At 42.1% G+C, this 27,458-nt stretch overlaps 2 protein-coding genes across 4 annotated transcripts in view; one reads left to right on the top strand and one right to left on the bottom strand.

The window, feature by feature from the left end:
• Window positions 1-27,458, top strand: part of ZNF710 (zinc finger protein 710) — a 613,623-nt gene that overhangs the window by 216,074 nt on the left and 370,091 nt on the right. The window lies entirely within an intron of this gene.
• Window positions 1-27,458, bottom strand: part of LOC117347961 (aminopeptidase N-like) — a 197,137-nt gene that overhangs the window by 98,324 nt on the left and 71,355 nt on the right. For all 3 annotated transcript variants that reach the window (XM_033919483.1, XM_033919485.1, XM_033919486.1), the window contains 7 exons: window positions 25,284-25,426; window positions 8,968-9,104; window positions 8,755-8,881; window positions 8,006-8,160; window positions 6,816-6,929; window positions 3,306-3,449; window positions 1,756-1,821 (listed from right to left, as the gene is read on the bottom strand). In XM_033919483.1, coding sequence (XP_033775374.1) covers window positions 1,756-1,821; window positions 3,306-3,449; window positions 6,816-6,929; window positions 8,006-8,160; window positions 8,755-8,881; window positions 8,968-9,104; window positions 25,284-25,426 — 886 coding nt within the window. The remainder of the gene's footprint in view (window positions 1-1,755; window positions 1,822-3,305; window positions 3,450-6,815; window positions 6,930-8,005; window positions 8,161-8,754; window positions 8,882-8,967; window positions 9,105-25,283; window positions 25,427-27,458) is intronic.

Here is a 27,458-nt window from a genome sequence, read left to right on the forward strand (position 1 = left end):
AAAAAACTGAGATTGGACGTTTTTCTCGCCAAAACATCCATCTGCCCCTTTATGCCACTTTACGGAAATTTCTTTTCATTTTTGAAAATGAGCCCCAGACTATCCATCAATGGATATTGTCTATACAGGTACATGAAAGGTAAAAGCATGGGAGGGATACACAGAAGGAGCCCAAGGTTCTAAAATTAACGTATAAAATCATAAAAAGGATTATATGCACTTAGGGGGGAAGTTATCAAAATTAGGCTACCATTAAGAGAGGTTGTTTTACCATTAACTCACCCCCTCTTTTACATAGGCCCGCTAAATATTAGCACACGCTAACCATGTGCTAAACACTAATGTGCATGTTGCTCTATGGATGCGTTAGCGATGAGCATGCACTAAAATGCTTAGCGCACCTTAGTAAAACAGGGGGTCAGTTTATGCAATGAAACCTAGTTACTAATAACTGGGGGTAACAGTACAATAACCTATCTTAATGTGGCCCAGGTTGATACCCTGGTGCCCAGTTTAATAGGCAGGAAGGTACTTATTTTATAAAGACACCTAAGGCACTAAAGTATCTTCAAAAAAATGCTGTCCTAACTTTATCTGGGTACCCAGACAGGTTATACTGGGATATTCAAAGTGGGCCAGTATCCCAGATAGTAGCATTGACTATCTGGGTATAAAAAAAAATCCAGTGTCTGGAGTTTAAATCAAATGCTGACAGCTGCAGCTGAATATTGGGGAATACATATTTTGCTTTTCATTTGTAATATCCAATAAATTCTAAAAGTCAAAACACAGAAGCAAGGTCACACAAGAGATGTCAGAAAAAAAGAGAGTACGGCCCAAAATAAATAAAAACAATTTATTAAAACACACTAAAAAGACATAAAGCTCTCAATTAAAGAAAAAGTCATAAAACCCAACATGGCTGTGTTTTGGCACATGCCTGCTTCAGGGGTTTATAAAATGGTGAAATCCTAATGCTGCACCAGCTTTTCTAACTATGAACTTGATCAGACAATATTAGGTCTTCCAATCCTTGCTGTTCTCACTTAATGTAGTTCTCTAATGCAAGCTAATCTGTTTGCTATTCCTTCAGGCTAGTGTGCATCAGAGGACTGGATTACCTTAGTTTATTACTTGAACAATAGCACAATGCAGTTGGATTTGGTCCACATGTTGTTGGTTGCTCTCTAAGAAAAAGTGCTTGTTTAGTTTGGATTTTTTTTAGAAATCATGTCTATGGGGCTGGTGCCCTTGATCCATTAGCCAGGGCCCTGAAGAAAAGGATCCTCTGTTGCCTGCTCTCTACAGCGCTTCTCCTCGCAGGAAGCAGCCTATAGAGATCATGAGGGGAGGGGTAAGACTGAATAAAGCTCTTTAACCTAGCCCCTCCCCTCAAATCATATTTTGGAAGCTGATGCAGATGTAAAAAGATGCTTTTGCCAAGTACTGCCAGAAAACAAAACACTGAATATGAAGATCCTAAAATCCAGACTAGTTAGGTGTGTCCCAAGAGCAGGGTTGAAGACCACTGGAGATATAGGCATGAGTTGTAAGCCAAGAAACTCAAATTCATTTCCTGCCTTAGGATATACTTTGGATGAAAAATGTTATACAAATCCTAATAATTATATTATTAAGCAATATATTTTGACTTTAGAAATCCAAAAGGGAACATTTAACCTTGGACTAAAAACAATCTTAAATACAGATGAGGCCCTGTTAGAATATTCTATATTGTTTTTAACAGAGACTTACATTTAGTCCAGCTTTAAATTCAGACTCCTTTAGGAACTTTGTCAACATACGAATCACTGAGGATCCCTGAAGATAAAACAAAGAACAAAACAACAAGCTGAAGTATTGGGTGGAATACCTCTAAATTGCTCCATTATATCACCATCAGGACCGGTAGGTGGGGGGGGGGCGGGGGGGGGGGCAAACAGAGCAACTTGCATGGATCCCACAGCTTCAGAGAGCCCCTTAATCTGGCATGTCTAAAACTAGCCTTAATTGCCATCTCTTCACTCTATCCTCTAACAGTTGGATCTCACTTTTTTCACCTCATTCTAAGTTTCAAGTTTATTTTTATTTTGATATACCGCCTATCAAGCCTTGTAATGTTATGAATACTTTACCCCATTATCTCATACTCTAATCTCATCATCTTTTCTCATTATCCTCCATCATTTTTTGTCTGATTCTGTGTCATACACACGCACACATCCTATTCTCTTCCTCCTGTCTTTCATACACACCTACACCATCATTGTTCTAGCTCTCTTTCTCTTGCTCTCCTCCCCATCGCCACCTCTGGCACTCTCACATTCTCATGTATCTCCTCATCATCATCACTCTGCTTAATTCCAGACCTAAAACTGCCTCTGACCTTCTTTCATACACTTTCTTCCTGCCTTTTATGCCTCCACCAGTTCTTTCACATTCCCATTAATGTTTCCAGCTCTCTTAAACTCCCCCTGATCCCCACCCTAACGTTCTCACAATATTTCTACCTCCCTCCCTTGTTTCTCATATTCCCTTTACCTCTCCCAATCTAGCTCTCTTGTACTTCCTCCATCCCAATGGCTTTCAACATTCCCTCTACCCTTACCCAACAATTCTCTCTTGCCTCTCTGTTCCATCTGATCACCAGCCCTCCCCTGCCTCCTGTAGAACACATAAGAGGAAGGAGCTAGAAAGCCTAAGTTTGCACAGCTGACTTCAAGAAGACAACTTGTATCTTCTCATCAGTATTCTCCCCTTCTTCATCCTTCCCAAAATTTACCCTTTCTTTACCTCCCCCTCCCAAAAAAATCTGACTTACCTCCTCTCCTCCTAGCTTCTACCCCCCTCCTCCTGTTTGCTACTTTCTACCTTTCTGTTCTGTTTATCACTCTTTCTTTCTTCTTATGCCTGCTTTCTCCTTTTCCTTCTTGTTTGGCCAATTTTCTCCTCCCTGTATGATTGGTTCTCCTGAGTAGAATGAAACTTCTCAACTACAGGACTTGTGCTTGCCTTGGTGGGCTCCAGCCCCAGAAGTTGCTGCTATATTGAAATATACAGGCTGAGCAGGGGCCCTTACTTTATGTGACAGCAGGCCTAGCTAAAAATGAACACAAGCATAGTCCTACTGGCTCAGACCAATGGTCCAGCTAGCCCAGTATCCTGTTTCCACAGAGGCCAATCCAGGTCAGAAATGCTGGGCAGAAACTCACATAGTAGGAACATTCCTTTCTACCAGTCCCAGGACAAGCAGTGGCTCCCTCATGTGTGTCTTAAAAAGAAAGAGTATGAGATAAAGAAATTACCTTGCTATAAGCTATAGGATCAAAGACTTCGTTGATCTGAGCTGGAGTGTTGACCTCCTCCTCCTTTGATGAAAGGGGATGCGATGAAGACAATGCATCAATCTCCATGACATGATACATTTCATTAAGCAAGATCAAATCTTTCTACAAAAATTTAAAACATTACAAAAAATGAATTATCTTTTATTTTTAAAAACAAAAGCTAATGGCTTGGTTTTTTAAAGCTTCCTTTCTGAGATCCTATACAGTATAATCTCGTTATAATGGACTTCAAGGGACCTGGAAAAACAGTCCGTTATATCCAGAGTTGCATTTTTTTAAAACTTTATTTAGATCAACTGAAACAACAAGCATATCAGCAACATCAATAACAAAACTCAGCAAAACATTGGTATGGCACAAAATGATTGTAAAACCAGAACACTAAAAGATGTTCTAAAGCAGTGTTCTTCAAACTTTTTACACCTATGGACCGGCAGAAATAAAAAAATTATTTTGTGGACCGGCATCGAAACGCAGACTGGCGGTTGAAGAACACTGGGCTAAGTCATGGGCCAGACCCTGCCCATCTCTACCCAATCTCCGCCCTAGACCCCGCCCCATAGTACTAATTGTAACACTATTTTTTCCATTCATTTTTCATATACACACACACACACACAATATAATCTTATTAACAACACATAATGGTTAAACACAAAATTAAACTACACAAAGCAAACTGTATGCTTCTCAACATTCATTCCTACCAGAACACAGATAACCTTTATGCAAATACAGGACCAAAAACTAAAAGTACAAACAAACCCTAAGATGCAAAACTCTGCATGCAGTACAACCCCAGAGAAAAAGAAACAAATGCATTTCTTCCTGAACAGTGCAAAATACTGACAGCAGATGTAAATTCTCAGAATTGACACAATTCAATCACTAAATTCAAAAATAAAATCATTTCCCCTTACCTTTATTGTATCCCTCTCACCATGCTATGCTTTACCTTCTGGCCTGCTCCTGCCTAGCCGTTTTATTCTGCCCCCGGTGTTATCTTCAGGCCGGCTCCCTCTTCCTCACTGATGCAATGCACAAAGCTGCGGGCAGCGGCTCCTTGTGCCTCATCTGGAAGCCTTCCCTCTGACGTTGCGACATCAGAGAGAAGGCTTCCAGTTCAGGCGCAGGATGCACGTAGGAGCCGCTGCCTGTGGCTTTGAGTCAGTGAGGAAGAGGGAGCCGGCCCAAAGATAACACCGCATCGATCGCACCACAGACCGGCGGTTGAAGAACACAGTTTTGGGCCTGATGCACATGCCGGCCCTGTGAACTGGTAGGAAATTTCTGTGGACCAGCACCGGTTCTAAAGCATTATGTCGCACTGTACTGGAAAGAAAAATAATCTGTCATTTTCTTCTGGGCTGCATTTTGATATTATTTCAATGCCACGTGCCTGGTAGGCGGAGTCTGCATTTCTATTATAGCTGAACAAGACCGCAGCTAAAAGTGGCTCTGGGGACCAAATTGGTTGTCTGTTATATGCAAAAGTCCATTATATGCGATGATTTTCTGTATGTTTTTAAAGGCACACGGCCGGGACCAGCGGACCTCGTCCACTATAGGCGAGGTTCCGTTATAGTTCCGTTATAATGAGATTATACTGTAGTATCCTAAGACATATCTCATCCAGTCCAGGAGCTTTGTGTACTTTCAGTTTAATAAGTTGTTCATAAACTCTGTGCAAGCAATGAGACATCTACTCTATTCCTATACATAACCTTGGTGCTCATTTACTGTCTAGTAAAGGTACATACAGGATAGGCATGGCAGGGTGCCGGTAAAAAATGGCACCAAATGTCTGGACCAGTGGTTCTTTGCCATCCCTTCCCACCGCGGATACAGAATCTCTTCCCTTCCTTCCTTCTTTGAGTCCAATGTCTCTTCCTTGGTATCCCTCAGTATTCCCGGACCAGCAAACCTGTTCTCCATCGGCGGCAGCAGTGGTAACACATTGCCCGAGTTGAGCCGGCTCCTTCCCTCTGCAGTGCCCCGCCCACACATAAATAGGAAGTTATGTTGGAAGGGCAGGACATTGCAGGGAGAAGGAGCCAGCTTGACTCAGGAAGTGTGTTACCATTGCTGTTGACAGTGAAGAACAGGTTTGCTGGTCCAGTGGTGCTGATGGAGGCCGAGGAAGAGGCATTAGGAAAGAAAGATTTGCTGGACTGGGGATGGTGAGGGAAGCTGAGGAAGAGGTGCTGGACTCACAGGATGGGGGTGTGAGGAGAGATGCTGGACCTCTGTGGGGGAGGGGCACAGCAGAGAGGGAGGAATGTCTGAGAGGTGGAGAGAGGAGGACGTGTCAGACTGTAGGGGGTAGGGAGACAAGGACAGGTCAGATGATGGGGGAAGGACAGATGCTGGACAGCAAGGGAAGATGGGGGGGATGTGGCAGGGGGGAACAAAACCAAAATTAGTTTAGGGAGTTATAGCCTCTTAAGGAGTGCAGTAGAATACAATCATTGTTAAATCAATCAGTGATCACATATTATTGTGTGGACAACTTATGATCTAAGATTAATATTAGCATTCACATCAAGGTTCCGTTGTCACTTTAAACATGTCTTTTAAAATCTGGATTTTCTATGCCTCTCTGCAGGTAATGATTAGCACAGAATATCCAGACAGAGTGATAACTAATAGCTTTTCACATGGTGGCAATATTTAGGCTGCTAACCAATTAACTCATCCAGATAACTTAGGACAGTAAAAAAGGCTGAATATTTCCACTATCAGATAATTTACAAGATCACTCATGCTATATCCACACTCCATGGCTGGGCAACCACAAATGATTTTCAGCGTCATTATCCAGATGTTTCTTAAAATGGATGGATTAACCCAGCTGGCACCACTTAACCAGTTAGCAAGTGCTGCCATCCAGATAATAGCTTTAACATATCGGTCGCAATGGGATAAGTCTTTAAGGAGGGCATCAGCATTTAATCAGAAAGTTATCAAGGTTTTGTAAAAGCATACAGCAGGTTAGTAAAGGAATTATGCTGGTTGTGAGCCACTTTTTAAGTAGCATTAACCAGAGGCCTTGGAGCATCAGGCCTAAAAGCTATGGCCCAATATTCTTGGGCTACATTTTAAAGGGGCCATTAAGGTTGCCAGACACTGATGATCCCTCAATTCCTGTCCCACCACCACCACAACCACAGCACACACTTGTTTCAATAGAGCAAAAAAAAAAAGAAAAAAAGATTTTTAGTGAACTGATGTATCCTTTGCCCTACCCCTGCCAACACTTCCCACCTTGTGTTTAAAATAATTGTGCAAGAGTTTGTCAGTAGGATTCTTACCCCTTCCCACCCCACCCTCCCATCGTTTTCTTTCTTTGTTTTCCAGAATTTCTAAGTTCAAAGGTTCTAAATAGTTGTTAGGCTATCTGCTTCCCAACCAGGGTATGTTGTAACAAAGACAGATGTGGAGTCTTCACAAGCTTCTCTGAGAACTTACAATGTTCCATTTCTTCTGAACAAAATCAGCTCCCAAGTATTCCACATATGAGGCAAAGCCCTCATTCAGCCAGAGGTCATTCCACCACCTCAGGGTCACGAGGTTTCCAAACCACTAGACAAAAACAGGACAAAATTAAGAACTTAATAAGATTATCTAAAGTGCAAATTAGAGAATGACACAGGGAAAAAATTTATCAACGTTCCCGCCCCGTCCCCGCGAGCTTGAACCCCGTCCCTGCCCCATCTCCGTGAGCTTCGTCCCCATCCCTGCCCCGTCCCCGCCCTGCAAACTGTCAGATTCTATCCACACAAGCCTCAAATAGTTATGATTTTATACTGAACTTATTTTATTAAAGTATAAAAAGAGACAATATTCTGTATAATTGTCATTTTATAAATACAAATAATACAGAGCAAGGATCAACAAAACCCATCTCCCCTCCCTTTCACAAATATCCCATCCACTATTGTGAAAACTGAACAAATCAAATTACTACACAATGCTACATAGAACAATCAAGCTAACAGAATACTTCAGTCACACATGGCAGGAATAGTGTTAGGGGAGTGCAGCTAGAGTAACTGCCCCCTGGTTAAAGAGAGAGCCCTAAGCCAGCTGGAAGCTAAAGAAGCACAGCCTGGGCTTTGCGGTCCCCACTTATGTCTAATACCAGCTCTAGCAGGATAAATATTTCAAATCTGAAATATTCTAATCACAAAATATGAAATAAATTAATTTTTTTCTACTTTTTGTTGTCTGGTAATTTTATTCTTCAAATCACTTTGGTCTCAGGCTTTGGCTTTGAGTTCTTTCTGTCTTCATCAAGGCATGGCTGACTCCTGAAGGTAAATTAGGCGCAAGAGGAGATGCCGAGTCTGACATGGGCACAATTTTTTTTACCACAGGAGCACTAGAAATGTATTGAATTAATCCAATAAATTCGAATCACTCTGCAGAAATAGAATGTAATGTTACAAATGGAAAATAGGGATAAATGTTTAAAAATAATGGAGTCCTTTTACTAAGGCATGCTAATTGATGTAGCGCGCACTAAAGAGTAGCGTACACTAAATTCTACAGTGCCTATTATATTCTATGGGCACCTTAGCATTTAGCGCGTGATAAATCAGTTAGCGCGCCTTAGTAAAAGAACCCCAATGGTAGGAATCAGAGAATCTGTTCAGTACCTGATGGGCGAGTTCATGCGCTATCACAGTAAGCACTCTCTCCTTATTACTAATGGACGATATCTCGTTGTCATACAGGAGGGCCGACTCCCGGTACGTGATCAGCCCCCAGTTCTCCATGGCGCCTGCACTAAAGTCAGGCAGAGCTATTTGATCTGGAATGAAAATTTGTTTACTGATTTTCTTTTTTTTTCACAAAGTCTTGCTTGTTAATGCATTAAAAAGTTTTCCATCCTGTGTTTCCTATTTTAAAAGGCCTGCATCATTTGCCATTAGACTTAGGATAAACGCTCAGGGCTAGAATAAGACAAAATGTTTATGTTGCTATGTTAGGACTCAAGCACGAGTCGATGACACCTAATGACCACATGATTTGTTTTACTTGGGAGTTACAGTACGAAATATATTGTACATGTAGCTAAAAAGATGAATTGCTCTGATCAAAAAGGAAAGGGATGGGATTTGATATATTGCCTTTCTGTTGTTACAATCAAAGCAGTTTCTATATTATATACAGGTACTTATTTTGTAATTGGACAGTGGAGGATTAAGAGCCTTGAAAAGAGTCACAAGGACCTGCAGTGGGAATCAAATCCAGTTCTTCAGGCCGTTGCACTAACCGTTAGGTCACATGTCTCACATTAGAACAGAACTAGCCTTTAGTAGTCGTTTTTACTGAAAAATCATCTCTTACACTGCTTTCTACAGTAGCCCCTCTCAGGTAAATAAATGGACATAGCTTCACTTACCTGATTTTGGCAAAGGATAGGAGACATTATAATAACTATCATAATAATTCAAGATGCTTCCGGTCACGTTTAAGGCATATTCTCCTTGGTTTTCCTCGATGGCTTTCTTACGGGCCCAGATTCGAATCTGAAATCAGAACAGATAAATGTAGGATACTATTAATGAATCGCTCTTAGGTCCCCTCTGTGTAAACAGAGAAAATCCCCTCTTACCTGGGGTTTGCTGCCGGGTTGTTCAATGTTGCTAAAGTCCGAAACTATGAATGCCAGGAGATACGTGGACATCCTTGGTGTTCGATCAAATGTGGTGACACTCCATTGTTTTCCATCTATGTTTTTGCTAGTTGTACCTTTAAAGATTCAGAATAGAATAAGACAGTATTAGATATATAATGTGGTTGACAGTCTTTGTGAATGCATAGAAATGCAGGTCAACAAACAAACAAACAAAAAGATGAGATGAGGCCTTTCTATTGGACTAAATTGTTGACCTGCTTTTGGAAGTAAATACTGTACTCCATTCGTTAGGTCCCAAATCAGAATAAAAGTGAATCACAGGTTGACTTTAGCATAGTAGGGGGAAGGAGAAAGGGAAGAGGAAGGGCAGGTGGATGTGTTAAGAACATAAGAGGGCATAATTTGAAGTTGAGGGGTGGTAGACTCAAGAGTAATGTTAGGAAATTCTTTTTTACGGAAAGGGTGGTAGATACCTGGAATGCGCTCCCAAAGGAGGTGATGGAGAAGAAAACAGTGACAGAGTTCAAAAAAGCATTGGATGAACACAGAGGGTCTCATAATCAGAAACTAATGGGTATATATTGAAGAACTAAGGCCAGTACTGGGCAGACTTGCATGGTCTGTGTCCCGTATATGACCATTCAGTTGAGGATGGGCTGGTGAGAACTTCGACAGCTGGGATGGTTTTGATGGGCTGAAGTGAGCTGTGATGGAGACTTCAATACATGGAACCTAAGCACAGTACCGGACAGAGCTCTGGGTTTCTGACCCAGAAATATCTAAGAAAAAGGAAAATTTAAATTAAATCATTAATTTATAGAGCGTTTATGGTTGCACATACTGGATGGACCATTTGGGTCTTTATCTGCTGTCTTTTACTATGTTAATGGAACAGACCAAAAGTTCATCAAGCCCAGTATCCTGTTTCCAACAGTGGCCAACCCAGATCACAAATACCTGAAAGATCCCAAGAAGTAAAATAGATTTTATGTTGTTTATCCTAGAAATAAACCATGGATTTCCCCAAGCCATCTCAATAATGGCTTATGAACTTTTATTTTAGGAAATCCTAAACTGTTTTTAAACCCTGCTAAGTTAACTGCTTTCACCATATTTTCTAGCAATGAATCCCAGAGTTTAATTACACATTGTGTGAAGAAATATTTTCTCCGGTTTGTTCTAAATCTACTACTTAGTAGCCTCACCACATGTCCCCTAGTTTTTTTGAAAGAGTGAACAAGTGATTCACACCTACCCTTTCCACTCCACTCATTATTTTATAAACCTCTATCTTATCAGCCCTGAGCCGTCTCTTCTCCAAGCTGAAGAACCGCTTTAGCCTCTCCTCCTAGGGAAGTCGCTCCCATCCTTTTTATCAACTAGAACAGGGGTGCCCAAAAGGTCAATTGCGATCAACCAGTAGATCGCAAAGGCAACATGAGTCGCTTGCAGAGCCCATCACGAGCGCTGCAATACTTGCATTGTCTTTGCATTCTGTTCTCCCTGCTTCCCCGATGCCAGGCCTGGCGCGTACAAGCACCGGGCCCATAACCTCATCCCCACCCCGGAACTTCCTCTCTGATGTCAGAATTGACATCAGGGGAGGGGGAAGGTTGTGGGCCTGGCACTTGTACGCACCTGGCCTGGCGTCGGGGAAGCAGGGAGAAATCGGCGGTGGCTTGGGGGGGAGGTAGGGAGAGAGACAGAAAGAAAGGGGGTCAGGGAGAGAGAAATAGAGGGGGGGGGGAATTTTGGGTTGGATAGTATTGCCTTATATTGAAGAGTACCAGTATGACTGTTTATGTTTTGGGGTGGGGACTTGGTATCTGGTGTATTTGCCATTTGCCATTGTGAAAATTCAATAAAATTTGTTAAAAGAAAAATTTAAAAAAGAAAGGGGAGGGGAGGGGGCATGGAGGGAGAGAAATATTGGATTTACAGTCAGAAGAAGGAAGTGCAACCAGAGACTCATGAAATCACCAGATAGCAAAGGTAGGAAAAATGATTTTATTTTAAATTTAATGATCAAAATGTGTCTGAATTTATATCTGCTTTCTATATTTTGCACTATGGCCCCCTTTTTACTAAAACACAAAAAATTGGTACAAAAATGATATAAATCCCCCAAAATTCTATACCATCAAAGGTATAAATGAATGCACTGCCAGTAAAAACCTACAAATAAGTAGGGAAATTCCTACACATCCAAAAAAATCAATAAAGAATAGGCACTAATCAGTACGAGCCTGAGGGAACCCTTAGAATAACCAATGGCTCCGGGAAGGAGTTTATGCAGTGACACACACTTTAGATAAAGAATCTAAATAAATCCTGCCCCGTACATCATCATGCCGCTTATATGATATATTATATGATGTGTGGAAGTAAACTGGTACAAAAATCAGTGCATAAATAAATGAACCAAAAAGGTGTTAGAAAGGGAAGAATATCAAAAAATAAGGAGATGATAAACAGGGCCCTACCTAACAAAGAATGCTAAAATAGATAAATGAATCCAAAACAACAATGTGCCGTAGGACTGGGGCAAAACCCCTTGAAAAAAACACATAAGGAAGTGAAAAAATTCACAATAAAAAGATTTATATGAGTGCCGTGAACACACTAAAAAACTAAGAGCAAAAAATGCCTGTCACCCCTTTTTACTAAACCACAATATCAGTTTTTAGAGTAAGGAGCCTATGAGCGTTGGGAGCAACGCGGGGTATTTAGCGCAGCTCCCTGCGCTAAAACCACTATCATGGTTTAGTAAAAGGGGAGGGGATATATCTGTCTAGTTTTGTATACTTGTTACTGATATGACATTGCATATTTTAAAATCTTCTACCTTGCCCTCTTTGAACCCCCCCCCCCCCGAATATAAATGATGATTAACATTTTCTCTGTGTACAATGTGTTCTGTGTATTTTTAAAAAAATGTATTGTTAGTAGATCATTTTGACTTGGTCCTTTTAATTCTTTATTCAGTTTTAGAACATCAATTTTGCACAAAAGAAGATGCATTTACATAAATTATTATCATTACAGCACAATATATTTAATAGAATTAAAACAAGACTTATTTTCTCCCACCCACTTTTAATTTACAAACATCTCATAAAATACTTGAAATCAACTCTTCTATATTTCTTAACAAACGCCAAAACATATCTCCCTCCCCCTTCCCCGGATGTGCATGTTTCCCTCAGTTTATACAAATAAATCAATCTTTACAATATTTAGTTAATGATTCCCAAACTTCCATAAATTTTTTATAATAAGCCTTCTGAATGGCCATAAACTTTTCCATTTTAAAGATATAACATAGGGATTCTCACCAGAATAAATAATTTAATCTATCCCAATTTTTCCAATTCTTTAAAATAAGCTGCATGGCAACTCCCATCATTATAAACAAAAGTTTGTTATTTTTTGCTGAAATTTGATTTTTCGCCCTCATATGTGTTTCAAATAAAATAATATCATATGATAGTGCCAACGCAGGTGCCATAAGGCGGTAAAAGGGGCCAAAAGAGACTACGAGGAAAAATAGCCAAGGAGGCGAAAAACTTCAAGCCATTCTTTCGATATATTAAGGGGAAGCGACCTGCGAAGGAAGCAGTGGGACCATTGGATGACCATGGAATAAAGGGAGCGCTAAAGGAGGACAAAGCAATCGCAAACTGAACACATTTTTTGCATCTGTATTTACCGAAGAACATGTACACAGCATACCGGAACCCATCAGGCTATATGCTGGAAATGAAGACAAAAATCTAACAGGATTGACGGTCAGTCTAGAGGAGGTGTATAGGCAGATAGGCTTAAGAGCGATAAATTCCCAGGACCGGATGGCATCCATCCGAGGGTCATCAAGGAAATGAAAGGGACCATAGCTGAACTGCTTCAACTACTAGCCAATCTGTCAATCAAATTGGGAAAGATTCCGGAAGACTGGAAGGTGGCGAATGTTACGCCGATCTTCAAGAAAGGTTCGAGGGGAGATCCGGGAAACTACAGACCGGTGAGTCTGACCTCGGTACCGGGAAAGATGGTAGAATCGCTGATAAAGGACCGCATCATTGATCACCTTGATGGACACGAGCTCATGAGGACCAGTCAGCACAGTTTTAGCAAAGGCAGATCATGTTTAACGAACTTGCTGCACTTCTTTGAGGGAGTAAACAGACAGATAGACAAGGGCAACTCGGTCAACATTGTATATCTGGATTTTCAGAAGGCGTTTGACAAGGTTCCGCATGAATGACTACTTTGGAAAATTGCGAGCCATGGAATCGAGGGTGAAATACTCACATGGATTAAAAACTGGCTGGAGCATGGGAAACAGAGAGTGGGGGTAAATAAACATAGAAATAGACGGCAGATAAGGGCCCACGGCCCATCTAGTCTGCCCACCTTAATGTCCCTCCCCTACCTTTGCCCTGTGAATAGATCCCATGTGCCGATCCCATTTGGCCTTAAAATCAGGCACGCTGCTGGCCTCAATCACCTGTAGTGGAAGACTATTCCAGCGATCAACCACTCTTTCAGTGAAAAATAATTTCCTGGTGTCACCTCGTAGTTTCCCGCCCCTGATTTTCAACGGATGCCCTCTTGTTGTCTTGGGACCCTTGAAAAAGAAGATATCTTCCTCCGCCTCGATGCGGCCCGTAAGATACTTGAACGTCTCGATCATGTCCCCCCTCTCTCTGCGCTCCTCGAGCGAGTATAGCTGTAATTTGTCAAGCCGTTTTTCGTATGGTAGATCCTTGAGTCCCGAGACCATCCGGGTGGCCATTCTTTGCACCGACTCCAGTCTCAGCACATCCTTGCGATAATGCGGCCTCCAGAATTGCACACAGTACTCCAGGTGGGGCCTCACCATGAATCTATACAATGGCATAATGACTTCCGCCTTACGACTGACGAAACCCCTTCGTATGCAGCCCATGATTTGTCTTGCTTTGGACGAAGCCTGCTCCACTTGATTGGCAGACTTCATGTCCTCACTGACGATTACCCCCAAGTCTCGTTCTGCTACCGTTTTTGCTAGGATCTCGCCATTAAGGGTATAAGACTTGCATGGATTCTGGCTGCCCAGGTGCATAACTTTGCATTTTTTGGCATTGAAGTTTAGTTGCCATGTCCTAGACCATCGCTCCAGTAGGAGTAGGTCGTGCATCATGTTGTCGGGCACTGAATCTTCGTCTGTTGTGCATTTGCCCACTACATTACTCAGTAAATGGACAATACTCGGACTGGAAGAGCATCACCAGTGGGTGCCGCAGGGCTCGGTGCTTGGACCGTGCTCTTCAACATCTTTATAAATGATCTAGACATTGGTACAACAAGTGAGGTGATTAAATTTGCGGACGATACAAAGTTATTCAGAGTAGTGAAGACACAGAGGAATTGCGAAGATCTGCAACGTAACATAATCAGGCTTGAGGAATGGGCATCAACATGGCAGATGAGATTTAACATGGATAAGTATAAAGTGATGCATGTAGGTAACAAAAATCTCATGCACGAATACAGGATGTCCGGGGCGGTACTTGAAGAGACCTCCCAGGAAAGAGACTTGAGAGTTATGATCGACAAGTCGATGAAGCCGTCCACGCATGTGTGGCGGTGGCAAAAAGGGCAAACAAAATGCTAGGAATAATAAAGAAGGGGATCACGAATAGATCGAAGAAGGTTATCATGCCGCTGTACTGGGCCATGGTGCGCCCTCACCTGGAGTACTGCGTCCAGCACTGGTCGCCGTACATGAAGAAGGACATGATGCGACTTGAAGGGCGACTAAGATGGTTAAGGGGCTGGAGGAGTTGCCGTAGAGTGAAAGATTAGAGAAACTGGGCCTTTTCTCCCTCGAACAGAGGAGATTGAGAGAGGAAATGATCGAAACATTCCAGGTACTGAAGGGGATAGACTTAGTAGATAAGGACAGGTTGTTTACCCTCTCCAAGGTACGGAGAATGAGAGGGCATTCTCTAAAATTGAAAGGGGATAGATTCAGTACGAATGTAAGAAAGTTCTTCTTCACTCAGAGAGTGGTAGAAAACTGGAACGCTCTTCCGGAGTCTGTCGTAGGGGAAAACACCCTCCAGGGATTCAAGACAAAGTTAGACAAGTTCCTGCTGAACCAGAACATACGCAGGTAGGGCTAGTCTCAGTTAGGGTGCTGGTCTTTGACCAAGGGCCGCCGCGTGAGCGGACTGCTGGGCACGATGGACCACTGGTCTGACCCAACAGCGGCAATTCTTATGTTCTTATGAATTTTCTAATAAATTATTAACCTGATCCCAAATCAAAAGTAGCTCACAAGCCAAGAAAGTGTGGGCACCCTGAACTAGAGATTCTCAATCCAGTCCTTTTGACACATCCAGCCAGTTAGGTTTTCAGGCTATCTACAATGACTGTGAGTGAAATAAATTTTCATGCACTACATCCTTTGTATGCAAATATATTTCATGCATATTCATTGTGAGTATCCTAAAAACCTAGTGGGTAGGTGTGTCCCAAGGACACGGATGACAATCACTTTGCTAGCGAGATAAAGAGTTGACAGAAGGGCAGTAGAGTTATTTCTGGCAATGATTTCAAATACTCAAGTCTCTGTTAAGTTCTTTTATTACAGTTCTGACAACGTTAAATGTCTTTTATATTCCTGAATTGTTTAGAACAATAATATTAAAAGCAATTCAGGCAATTATGAGTAGATCCTGTCTGAAGTATGAATCATTTAATAATAATAATAATAGTTTATATACCGCAGGACCGTGAATTTCTATGCGGTTTACAATGATTAGAAATGTTACAGATTGAATGAATAAACAGACTTAGTGATTGATGGTTCTTGAGGACTAAGATTGAACAGGTTGGTTTCCTAAGTATTTCAGGAACAGATGTGTTTTTAGGTGTTTTCTGAATTCTCCATAAGTAGTAGGCACGAGCAATTGTTCAAGGTCTTTACCCCATAATGCTGCTTGATGTGCGAGAAGATGTTGGTGATGACTTTTAAATTTACAACCTCTAACCGGTGGGGAAACAAAGTTTGGGTGTGAGCTTCACATGTGTCTGTTGGTTGTGAAAGAGAAAAAGTCTGTTATGTATTTAGGAGCTAAGCCTTAGAGTACCTTGAAGCAAAAACAACCAAACTTGAATTTCACACTTGCCTCCATAGGCAGCCAGTGTAAAAGTCGATAGGAAGGTGTCACATGATCAAACTTTTTAAGTCCACAAAGTAGTCTAACCGCTGTATTTTGAACTAGTTGCAATCACCGCATATGCTTCTGGGGGAGTGCCAAGTAGGTGATGTTACAATAATCAAGTTGACTCAGTATAAGGGATTGTACTAGAATTCGAAATGATGATGCATCGAAGTAAGCTTTAATGGACCGAAGCTTCCAGAGGGTGAGAAAGATTTTTCTTATCAAGGAGTCTACCTGGTCTTTCATGGTCAGGTTCTGGTCCAGTGTTACTCCCAATATTTTCATAGTGGGTTGAATGGGATACATAAGAACATAAGCAATGCCTCTGCTGGGTCAGACCTGAGGTCCATCGTGCCCAGCAGCCCGCTCACACGGCAGCCCAACAGGTCCAGGACCTGTACAGTGATCTTCTATTTATACCCTTCTATCCCCCTTTCCAGCAGGAAATTGTCCATTCCTTTCTTAAACCCCAGTACCGTTATTGATGCACATTGGTGCTTTAGTGTCGAGTGGGTATGGCGATGCTATGAAAAATTTTGTTTTCTCTGAGTTTAGTTTTAGTCTGAATTCAGTCATCCATTGCTCCATCCGATTTAATACTTCTGTTGCTTTGGGGGTGACTTCTGAGACAGAGTTGGTGAATGGGATAATTATCGTGAAGTCGTCAGCGTAGCTAAATAGTTTTATCCCCAGCTGGGACAGTTGTGCACCCAATGAGGACATGTAGACATTGAAGAGCAAAGGGGATAGCGATGATCCTTGTGGCATGTCAGATGGATTGCTCCATGTGTCTGAGAGATCGTGATTAAAACGGTCTTGGTAGGTGCGTGATATAAGGAAGCCTCTAAACCAGTTCAGTACTTCTCCTCTGATTCCGATTGCATCTAGGCATTGTAACAGTTTTCCATGGTCCACCAAATCAAAGGCAGAACTCATGTCAAATTGCATGATTAGGGCGTTGAGACCCTTACTGAACAAGTAACGCAAATTGTCCAGCATGGCTGCAATTACTGTTTCAGTGCTAAATAAAGGCCTAAAACCAGATTGAGTTTCGTGCAGAAGGGAGAATTGGTCGAGATATTCCATGATTTTTACCATGAATGGAATAGATGCTACTGGTCTAGAGTTGGTTATTGATGTTGCTGATTCTTTACAATTTTTTGTGATTGGGGTTATTATAATATGACCATTGTTGGTGAGGAATTTTCCATTGTTTAGGTTATTGATTAGATAATTCAATAGGGATAATTTAAAGCCTAGTGGAGCTGCTTTCATAATCTCTGGGGGACATGAGTCCAGGACACAGTATGATTTAGAGTATTTGTTATATAATTTGATGTAGTTATATAATTTGATGTAGTTATTTAAGGTGTGCAAGCCAAAAATTTTCATTTTATTTAGTTGCTTGTATTGTTTACAGGATTTTTTGTGTAATATTTTTGTTTGGAAGAGGGAGTGATGTCATCAATTGTGTGCACTGTTTATGACATGAGGAAAAATCCAAAATTCTATGGTGGGGGGGGGAGGTTCCTGTCATTTTGGATTAAAAACATTGGAGCCCATATTCAAGGGCTCTTTCCCAGTTAGAAGGTGCTGCTCTCTGGATAAGGGCCAACAAGGAAGATCTTTAGCAGCACTGATCAGAAAAGTTCTACTCAATGTTTCTTCTAATCACCTTGGCACTAATTTAAATGTTTTGTTCATGTTCTCTTTTCTAATCAAGATTTCAGAAAATCATTAAAAACTTATCTATTTGGTAAATTTGTACAATGATTTGTTAGTTTATCACACCGATGACATTGTTGATACTATCTCATTGTATTATCACTGTTTGTACAGTTTCTCTTGCTGTTGACCGAATTGAACTGTGAGGTATTTGCAGTCTACAAATAAAGTTGTTTTTTGTTATGACTGAATTGGAACTGTAGAAACATTCATATAGAGTTCTCTGAGGCTTTTTCCTTCCTGTTTTCCTCTTTTTAAGGCTCGCATACTGAGTAATTAACGATATTATTTGTCCGTCCATGGAAGGAGCTTGGGCACAGCTAGAGATTATCTAGTTAGCGGGCCGTATTCAGACTGCTAACCATTTAACAAACCAGAGAAAATCAGGATGGGCTGAAAGAGACACAGCTTGATTCATGTCATGCTGTGGACCTGGGACTTTAAGTAGGAAAGATACAGTTAAGCTATAATAAAACGCTAATGCAAAGCTGCATTGATATACCAAAACTTACTGGTCAATGGCTGGTGCAAGTAGGTGTGCATTCATTGTGTGCAACTGACAGTATTCTATAAATTGAGTGTGTCGCTTAACAACATGCCCATGACATAAGAGGGTGGTCCACAGTAGTATGCCAAAAAAATCAACCTTGTCAAATCTTGTTTCCAGAAGGCTTATTTTTGTTCACTTGATATGTCTTACTCATGTGTCAAATTTCAGGTTGATTAGACAATATTTAGAGGTCACTCCATCATGTACTGTTTGCTTATATGTAGGTGATTGTGCATAATTAGTTTATATAGCATTGTCTAGTTTGTGATCTGCATCTGAAAACTGGCTCCTTAGGAAGTCAGTCTGCCACGTGGATTAGATGGTCCTATTCAGAGCGTAGTTTCAGATGATAGCATAACGACTCAGCAATTTAACTGACTTGGCTTTATTTGTCAGTCTTGTGTACGTTCAACAGTGGAATGAAGCGCCAATGGGAATTAGGGCTCCATACAATGACATTTAACACATATCCAAATAAAACTGTTGCAAACAAGGTGCTCACAGCTATTTCAAGAAATCATGGTTTCTGTCTGAGCACATAGTAGCACTTGCCTTTTTGATGACCGAATCGCACCAGAAACAAATCTACAAATGGTGCAAAACTTACAGCATCCACCATTGCCAGACATTTCCTGATATCTCATGTATACAAGTGAAATAGAACATGTGACTTCTGAAAGTCTTGTAACCCAGAGAACAATCATTTTTTGATCTCTTGATTGAAGGAGGATCAACAAAAGCGAAAATATTCCTGAAGAAACATCCCACAGAGTGGACTGACGATCCAGTTTTCAAGGAACTTTGGAATCGGGCATCCAAACTGACTGTTGTTAATGATGCAGCAGAATGAGGGATAAGCCTCATTGAAAAATACAACGATACGAGCTGAGATCCAAGACTGGAAGACTGCAGCTCAAAGCCAGGAAAAAAACTTCATGGTAGTAATTTTTCCTACCTTAAATGCCTAAGCGACATGGCGGAGCGCCGCTGCTGCCTCGCAGCGCACCGGAGGGATCCCTGCCAGCAATATTGAAGATCTTCGGTGGATGAAAAATGTTTTAGGAACGTCGGAGGATAGTCCACTGGAGGCACTGTGCATGGGTGGGAACACAGTAGCACTCCTTGGGCCAAATATGACCTTAAGCCCCGACGCATGAGCACCGCCCCACAGCCTCGGATTACCAGCTCTCCATGGAGCGAGGAAACCCCGGAGGGAGGGTTGTTTCCTCTTCTCGAGGCAAGTGCAGTAACAATGGAGAGCTTGGAAGTGGGGGCACTTCAACATGGGACCCGAGACTATTTCATCTGCTGGTGTTGGACAAACCCTTATGGAGGAGCGACAGGAGGAACCATCATATGGTGAGCACTTTTTCACCAAACAGGAACAAACTATTATTAAAAAACCTACTGAAGTGACTCTAGAGCAGGGGTGCCCACACTTTTTGGGCTTGCGAGCTACTTTTTAAATGACCAAGTCAAAATGATCTACCAACAATAAAATTAAAAAAAAACCACAAAGCACACTGTACGCATAGAAAATGTTAATCATCATTCCTATTCCAGGGTTTTTCAAAGAGGTCAAAGCAGATGACTCTATGCACTATAACCTCAGTAACAACCATACAAAAATAGACAAATATACTCCCTCCCTTTTTACTAAACCACGATAGCAGTTTTTAGCGCAGGGAGCTGCGCTGAATGCCCAGCGCTGCTCTCGACACTCATAGGCTCCCTGCGCTAAAAACCTCTATTGCGGTTTAGTAAAAGGGGACCTTAGTGTAAAATATAGACAGCAGATATAAATTCAGACACATTTTGATCACTAAATTTAAAATAAAATCATTTTCCCTACCTTGTCTGGTGATTTCATGAGTCTCTGGTTGCACTTTCTTCTTCTGACTGTGCATACAATCTTTCTTCCCTTCTTTTAGCCTGTATGCTTCTTCTCCTCCAGACCTCATTCCTTCCCCCCAACTTTTCCTTCCTCTTCCCTGCCCTTTCTTTCTCTCTGCCTCCTTTTCATTTTTTTCTGTTTCTCTTCTTTCCTTCTGTCTCCCTGCCTGCCCTTTTTCTTTCTTTCTCCCTGCCCTCCCCCAAGCCACTGCCACTGCCATTACCATCGGGGACCAGGACCCAAACGCCACCAATAACAGGCCCCAAGCTCTCCCTGCTTCGGCCAACCAGCATTCCTCTCCCCGACGTCAATTCTGCCGTCGGGAAGAGGAAGGCTGATCAGCCCAAGATCGTGATCAACCTATTGGGGGAAATGCTGCCGGGTCCTGCCTTCGCGGAAACAGAAAGTAGGCAGGACCCGACAGGAACAAGAACAAATGCTTCACTAACCTGTCTCCCGCATTAGCCCGTAGCGAACGCTTGCTTCAGGGCTCTCAACATGTGCGTGCAGGCTTCCCTTCTCCCCCCCCCCCCCCGGACATAACTTCCGGTTTCGGAGGGAAGAGAAGAGAAGGCTGCACGTACACGTTAGAGCCCGGAGCATAAGTTCGCTAGGGGCTGAAATCTCCAAGCTGGTTTTTTTGGGGGGGGGTTTAATGTTCAGCAGCGGCAGATGACAGCTGGGCGGACCGCCCAGCTAAAAGGCCCTAGGGAGAACACTGGAGAGGAAGGCTGATCGGCCCGTAGATCAGGACGACAACACGAGTGCGATCGACTCGAGTTGCCTTCCTGAGCTACTGGTCGATCACGATCGACGCGTTGGGCACCCCTGCTCTAGAGGCACTCTGGGACCTTGTGGCTAACTTTGGTAAAGCCATAAATCCCCATTTTCTTTATATTGAGGGGAAACTAATTGAACATACAAGAGAGTTGAAAACTTTAAAACCGGATATGACTGTCTCTAAATCCAGCATCTGGAATGTTGAACAAGACTTAATTTCTTCAAAAAAAGTTCAAGAGTCACTAATTAAAGATAATATAAATCTTAGGAGGAAAGTTGATACTTATAGAGAATAGTGTTCGGAATAGCAACTTAAGATTGATTAATTTCCCTAGGGTCACTACATGACTCCTAGGGAAATGATTAAAATATATTTGCAGGAAATCCTGGCAGTTTTGGAGGAACATCTGCCCCCATTCTTGCAGGTTTACTATTTACCTTCTAGCAGTCAAGTTCAACATCAAAAGACGACTAACCAAGAAGCAATATTAATATCAGTAGCTCTTCAACCTGACAAAGCATGGATTTTGAGACTATTTTTTAAGAATAGGCAGAATTTCTTGGCTATAAAAACAAATGTTCCCTGATTTCTCACATGAAACGCAGAAGCGAAGGTGTGATTTTCTTCTTCTTAAGCCAGGAGTTTTAGCTTTAGGGGCTACATTTTATTTGCGACACCCCTTTAAGTGTATTGTGTATCACCAAGCAAACAAGTATATATTCTTTGAACCTTTTCAGTTAACTATCTTTTTGTCACTCTCCCGTTTGTAGAAAGAAAAATCATGAGCTCATTGATTGATATGTACATTTTGCTCTCAGCTTTAAGTTTGATTCTTTATTGTATATTTTTCTTTTCTTGCCAAGTGTTAAATCTTGGATCTTATTTGAGGACTTGAGTAAAGTTAAACCAGTACAGGGGTTCAAGGAAGGTTTAGATAGATTCCTAAAGGATAAGGGGATTGAGGGGTACAGATAGAAGTAGAGGTAGGTTATAGGAATAGTCAGGGACCACTTCACAGGTCATATAGGCCTGATGGGCCGCCGCGGGAGCAGACCGCTGGGCGCGATGGACCTCTGGTCTGACCCAGTGAAGGCAACTTCTTATGTTCTATGTTTTTGTTTTCCTCATTGTTATTTTTACTGTTAAAGTGGAAACTTTATTGGAATATGTTCACAGGCTTAATTTCTGTACAAGTTATAATGCTTGATATGTAATTTGAAAACTATAAATAATAAAAAAAGAAAAATACAACGATACTTTGTCAAAAGATGTGGAACCGAAGCAATTTGTCTTTGACTAGTGACCAATAACTGAAATAATTTCCTTCTGCGTCAAAGGTGGCTATTTTGTCGTAGACCATTGATTATTTGTCGAGTGCACAAGAATTACAATATACAGCTTAGTAGCAACCCCTAAACTTTGTTTTAAGTAGAATTTTGTATGGTTTTCATTTTTATATAAAGGAACAAAATTAGTCTTGTGGACAAATGAAGGGGTCCTTTTACTAAGGTGTTCTATCCGATTTAGCACGTGCTAAACACTAACGCGCCCATTATATTCTATGGATGCATTAGCGTTTAGCATGCATCGATTAGCGCGCCTTAGTAAAAGGACCCCAAAATGTGTTAATTTTGGGGAGACCACCCTAATGTGTATGCCTCTCCCTTATATTTGCATGCTAAGGCCTGATTCTATATATAGCAGCTAGACATTAGTGCTGATCAGGACAGTGCTTAGTGCAATTATATAAAATGTATGCACTTTTCAACTAACTCTCCACGTCCCCTCGCTAAAAATTATCGGCACCCGTCGTGCCTCTATTTTCTCTGTCACAGCACCCATGATCTGGAACTCTTCTGCATTTTTTATCAGAGCAGAACATAATTTAGATAAATTTAAGGGTAGTCTAAAATGCTTCCTTTTTAAGGATGCATATGACTAATTTTATTTTTTCTATTTTATTTCTTTCTTTTCTCTCCCCTTCCTTCCTTGTTTTTTCCCCTTATTGTTTTCTTTCCTTTACAATATTGTAGTTCTTCCCTCTCTCCTGGAAAGATGATGGAAGCAATGGTAAAGGACACAATCTGCGAACACATAGAAAACAATGGACAACTGAAGGCGAGCCAGCATGGCTTCTGTAAGGGAAGGTCATGCCTCACGAACTTGCTGTACTTCTTTGAGGGAATAAACAGTCAGATGGATAAGGGTGAATCCATAGACATCATTTACCTTGACTTCCAAAAAGCCTTCGACAAGGTACCACATGAACGGCTACTTAAAAAACTGTGGAACCACGGGGTGCAAGGGGATATCTACCGATGGATCAAACACTGGCTAGCGGGCAGGAAACAGAGGGTTGGAGTCAAGGGCCAATACTCAGATTGGCAATGGGTCACGAGCGGAGTTCCGCAGGGGTCGGTGCTGGGACCTCTACTATTCAATATATTTATTAACGATCTGGAAACGGGGACAAAATGTGAGGTTATCAAATTTGCTGATGACACCAAACTCTGCAGCAGGGTTAGAAACACGGAAGACTGTGAAGACCTACAAAAGGACCTAACGAGACTGGAAGACTGGGCAAAAAAGTGGCAAATGAGTTTTAACGTGGAGAAATGCAAGGTCATGCATGTAGGGAAAAAAACCCGATGTTCAACTACAAAATGGGGGGAACACTGCTAGGGGTGAGTAACCTGGAAAGGGACTTGGGGGTGATGGTCGACTCATCACTGAAACCATCGGCGCAATGTGCGACAGCCTCAAAGAAAGCAAACAGAATGCTGGGCATCATCAAAAAGGGTATCACAACCCGGACGAAGGAAGTCATCATGCCGCTGTATCGCGCAATGGTGCGCCCGCACCTGGAGTACTGTGTTCAATACTGGTCGCCGTACCTCAAGAAGGACATGGCGGTACTCGAGGGAGTGCAGAGGAGGGCGACTAAGCTGATAAAAGGTATGGAAAATTTTCCATACGGTGACAGGTTAAAAATGCTGGGGCTGTTCTCCCTGGAGAAGAGGAGACTTAGAGGGGACATGATAGAAACCTTCAAAATCCTTAAGGGCATAGAGAGAGTACATAAGGACAGATTCTTCAAATTGAGGGGAGCCACAAGCACTAGGGGTCACTCAGAGAAATTGAAAGGGGACAGGTTTAGAACAAATGCTAGAAAATTCTTTTTTACGCAGAGGGCGGTAGACACATGGAACGCGCTTCCGGAGGAAGTGATAGGCCAGAACTCTGTACAGGGATTCAAGAAGGGTTTGGATAGGTTCCTGGAGGATAAAGGGATAGAGGGGTACAGATAGAACTTGAGGTAGGTTATAAAAGTGGTCAGAAACCACTTCACAGGTCGCAGACCTGAAGGGCCGCCGCAGGAGCGGACCGCTGGGCGAGATGGACCTCGGTCTGACCCAGTGGAGGCAACTTCTTATGTTCTTATGTTCTCTCCTCTTGTTTCCAACCCTCCCTATGTCGAGTATGTTGAGGTCTGCCGTCTTGTCTTGTCTTGTCAGTAACCTGGAGTTTGTCTCCCTTTTTAAATGTTTTATTTAACTGTATAACTCTTCAAATTTTATGATTTGTGTTTAATCAGATTTTTAATAATAAATCATGAAGTGTGCTGTATAACTTTTAGGTGCATCCATGTAGGCCAGCTAAAACCAGGCCTGTATTCCTGCACCTAACTTGTGCGCAGATCGGGGGTATTCTATAACAGAGCACGTAACTTTTATGAACATCCATGATTCACCCATGCTCCTCCCCTGGCCATGCCCCCTTTTCAGATTTGCGCACTAGAAGTGACGTGTAACACTTTGTACAATATGCTAATCAAATTGTGCATGAAGTGCCAGCTAGCGTCAATTAGGAGGTGTTAATTGAAAATGATCAGCACTGATTGGCCTAGTTAAACAATTAAGTTGTGCACGCACATTGTCTGTGCATACCAGTTTGCACACACAACTTATAGTGCTATATGCAGAATTGGGGGTAGGTGGCAAATATTGTAGCCAATCATATGCATAGTATTGGCACCTACATTTCAGCCCCAGCTTATATGCCTTTTTAGGTTTTTTGTGACCTAAACAGTTCACAGTAAATAAAGAAATGGGAAGTAAAGCAGTAACTTACTTATGTTTGGCATATTTGACAGTGCCGTATATTGTGGATCATAGATCAGGGTGATATTGAAAGTGGCCTTCATAGCCGGTTCATCAAAACACGGGAATGTCTTTCTCGCCCCAGTTGGCTGCATCTGTGTGGTGGCAATGATCCTGAAATCAAAGAATTGGCCACATTAACACAGACCATGGACTTGAATTCTCAGTAGTCAGTTCTGAGTATTTTTATTTGATGTAACATAGTATCAAAATCTGCCCAACACGGTGGCCAGAGTTGAAGCTTCGCAGGGTTCCACTTATAATGTTAAAATACTGGTATATTTAATCTCTGTCTCTCTCCCGGTCAATTTTGGGGCACAGACTGTAGAAGTATGCTTGGCACCAGTCCGACTTCCCAACTACTGGAATGGCCCTAGAGGCCCATTCCAGCTGGCCCGATATTGAATATTAATGACTAGCGCCAACTGTGGGAGGTAGTCAGCCTGCCTCCCACAGTCTGAATATCGGCCACATAGTTCCTTGACATATTGCCTTTCTGTAATATAACCAAAGGGGTCTACATATTATATGCAGGTACTTTCTCTGTGCCTTGGGCAATGGAGGGTTCAGTGATTTTCCCAGTATCGCAAACAGCTGCAATGGGAATCAGATCTGGTTCCCCTAATTCTCAGTCCTGTGCTCTAACCATTAGGCTACCCCACCACTCCCTTTCTAATCTTCAATTTGTGAGTCTCTATGCCTAAGCAGCTTCAAGGCGACGTACAATTTGAGTGAAGGTAGAATAAAGTGAGAGGGGAGTGGAGAAGAAGGAGGAGAAGGTCTTTGAATGGGTGGTAAAAGGAGCATTTACGGTACAATTTACATTGGAAGGAAATAAGATAACAAGCTACTGATTGTCAATGGAGTATATTGCCTTGAAAAGAAGCAATTTCTGTTTTTTTCTGAAATTTTCACTGATTAAAGACAAATGTCCCTTGCATAGCTTTCTGCAATATTGGCTGAGACACTCCACCAATAACTCCTTTTTCCTTGGAGAAATCTCCAGTTTACTACTTCCCAACAAACCGCCAAAACGTATTGCTTCTTCCTCTATAATATTACCAAAATCCATCCTCCTCTCTCTGAACACACTACCAAAACCCTTGTCCACACTCATCACCTTGCGCTTAGACTACTGCAACATACTTCTCTCGGGCCTCCCGCGCACCCATCTCTCACCTCTTCAATCCGTTCAAAATTCTGCTGTATGACTCCTATTCTGTGAGAGCCACTATTCTCACATTACCCCTCTCCTCAAGTCACTTCATTGGCTTCCCATCCATTTTCGAATACAGTTCAAATTCCTCTTGCTGACTTACAAGTGCATTCACTCTGAAGCCCCCCCATATCTTCACTTATCTCCCCATATGCTCCTCTCCGTGATCTCCGCTCATCGGGCAAGCCCCTCTTACCTGTACCCTTCTCTTACACTGCCAACTCCAGACTCCATGCCTTCTTTCTTGCCACACCGTATGCCTGGAACAGGCTGCCTGAATCAATATGTCATACTCCATCCCTGGCAGTATTCAAATCCAAGCTAAAAGCCCACTGTTTAAAAACTGCTTTCATCTCTTATCTCTCACTCACTGCTGTCAGATACCTAAACCCACTGTATCATTTCCTCTACCAGAATCTCCCCAACCCTGAGATGTCCTGTCTGTCTAAATTAGATTGTAAGCTCTTCTGAGCAGGGACTGTCTATTGTATGTTAAAATGTACAGTGCTGCGTATGTCTTTGAGCGCTATAGAAATAATAGATAGTAGTAGTAGTACATTCCATTGTCTGTCATTCAATTACTTTGCGGTAATGAGGCCTCCAGAATTGTACACAGTATTCCAGATGGGGTCTCACCATGGATCATTATGCCATTGTATAGATCCATGGTGAGACCCCATCTGGAATACTGTGTACAATTCTGGAGGCCTCAGTACCGCAAAGATGTGCTGAGACTGGAGTCGGTCCAGCGAATGGCCACCCGGATGGTCTCAGGACTCAAGGATCTCCCATACGAGGAACGGCTGGATAAGTTGCGGCTATACTCACTCGAGGAATGCAGAGAGAGGGGAGACATGATCGAGACGTTCAAATATCTCACGGGCCGCATCAAGGTGGAAGAAGATATCTTCTTTTTCAAAGGTCCCACGG

Source organism: Geotrypetes seraphini, chromosome 14 (assembly GCF_902459505.1).
Source record: "Geotrypetes seraphini chromosome 14, aGeoSer1.1, whole genome shotgun sequence".
Taxonomy (NCBI): Eukaryota; Metazoa; Chordata; class Amphibia; order Gymnophiona; family Dermophiidae; genus Geotrypetes; species Geotrypetes seraphini.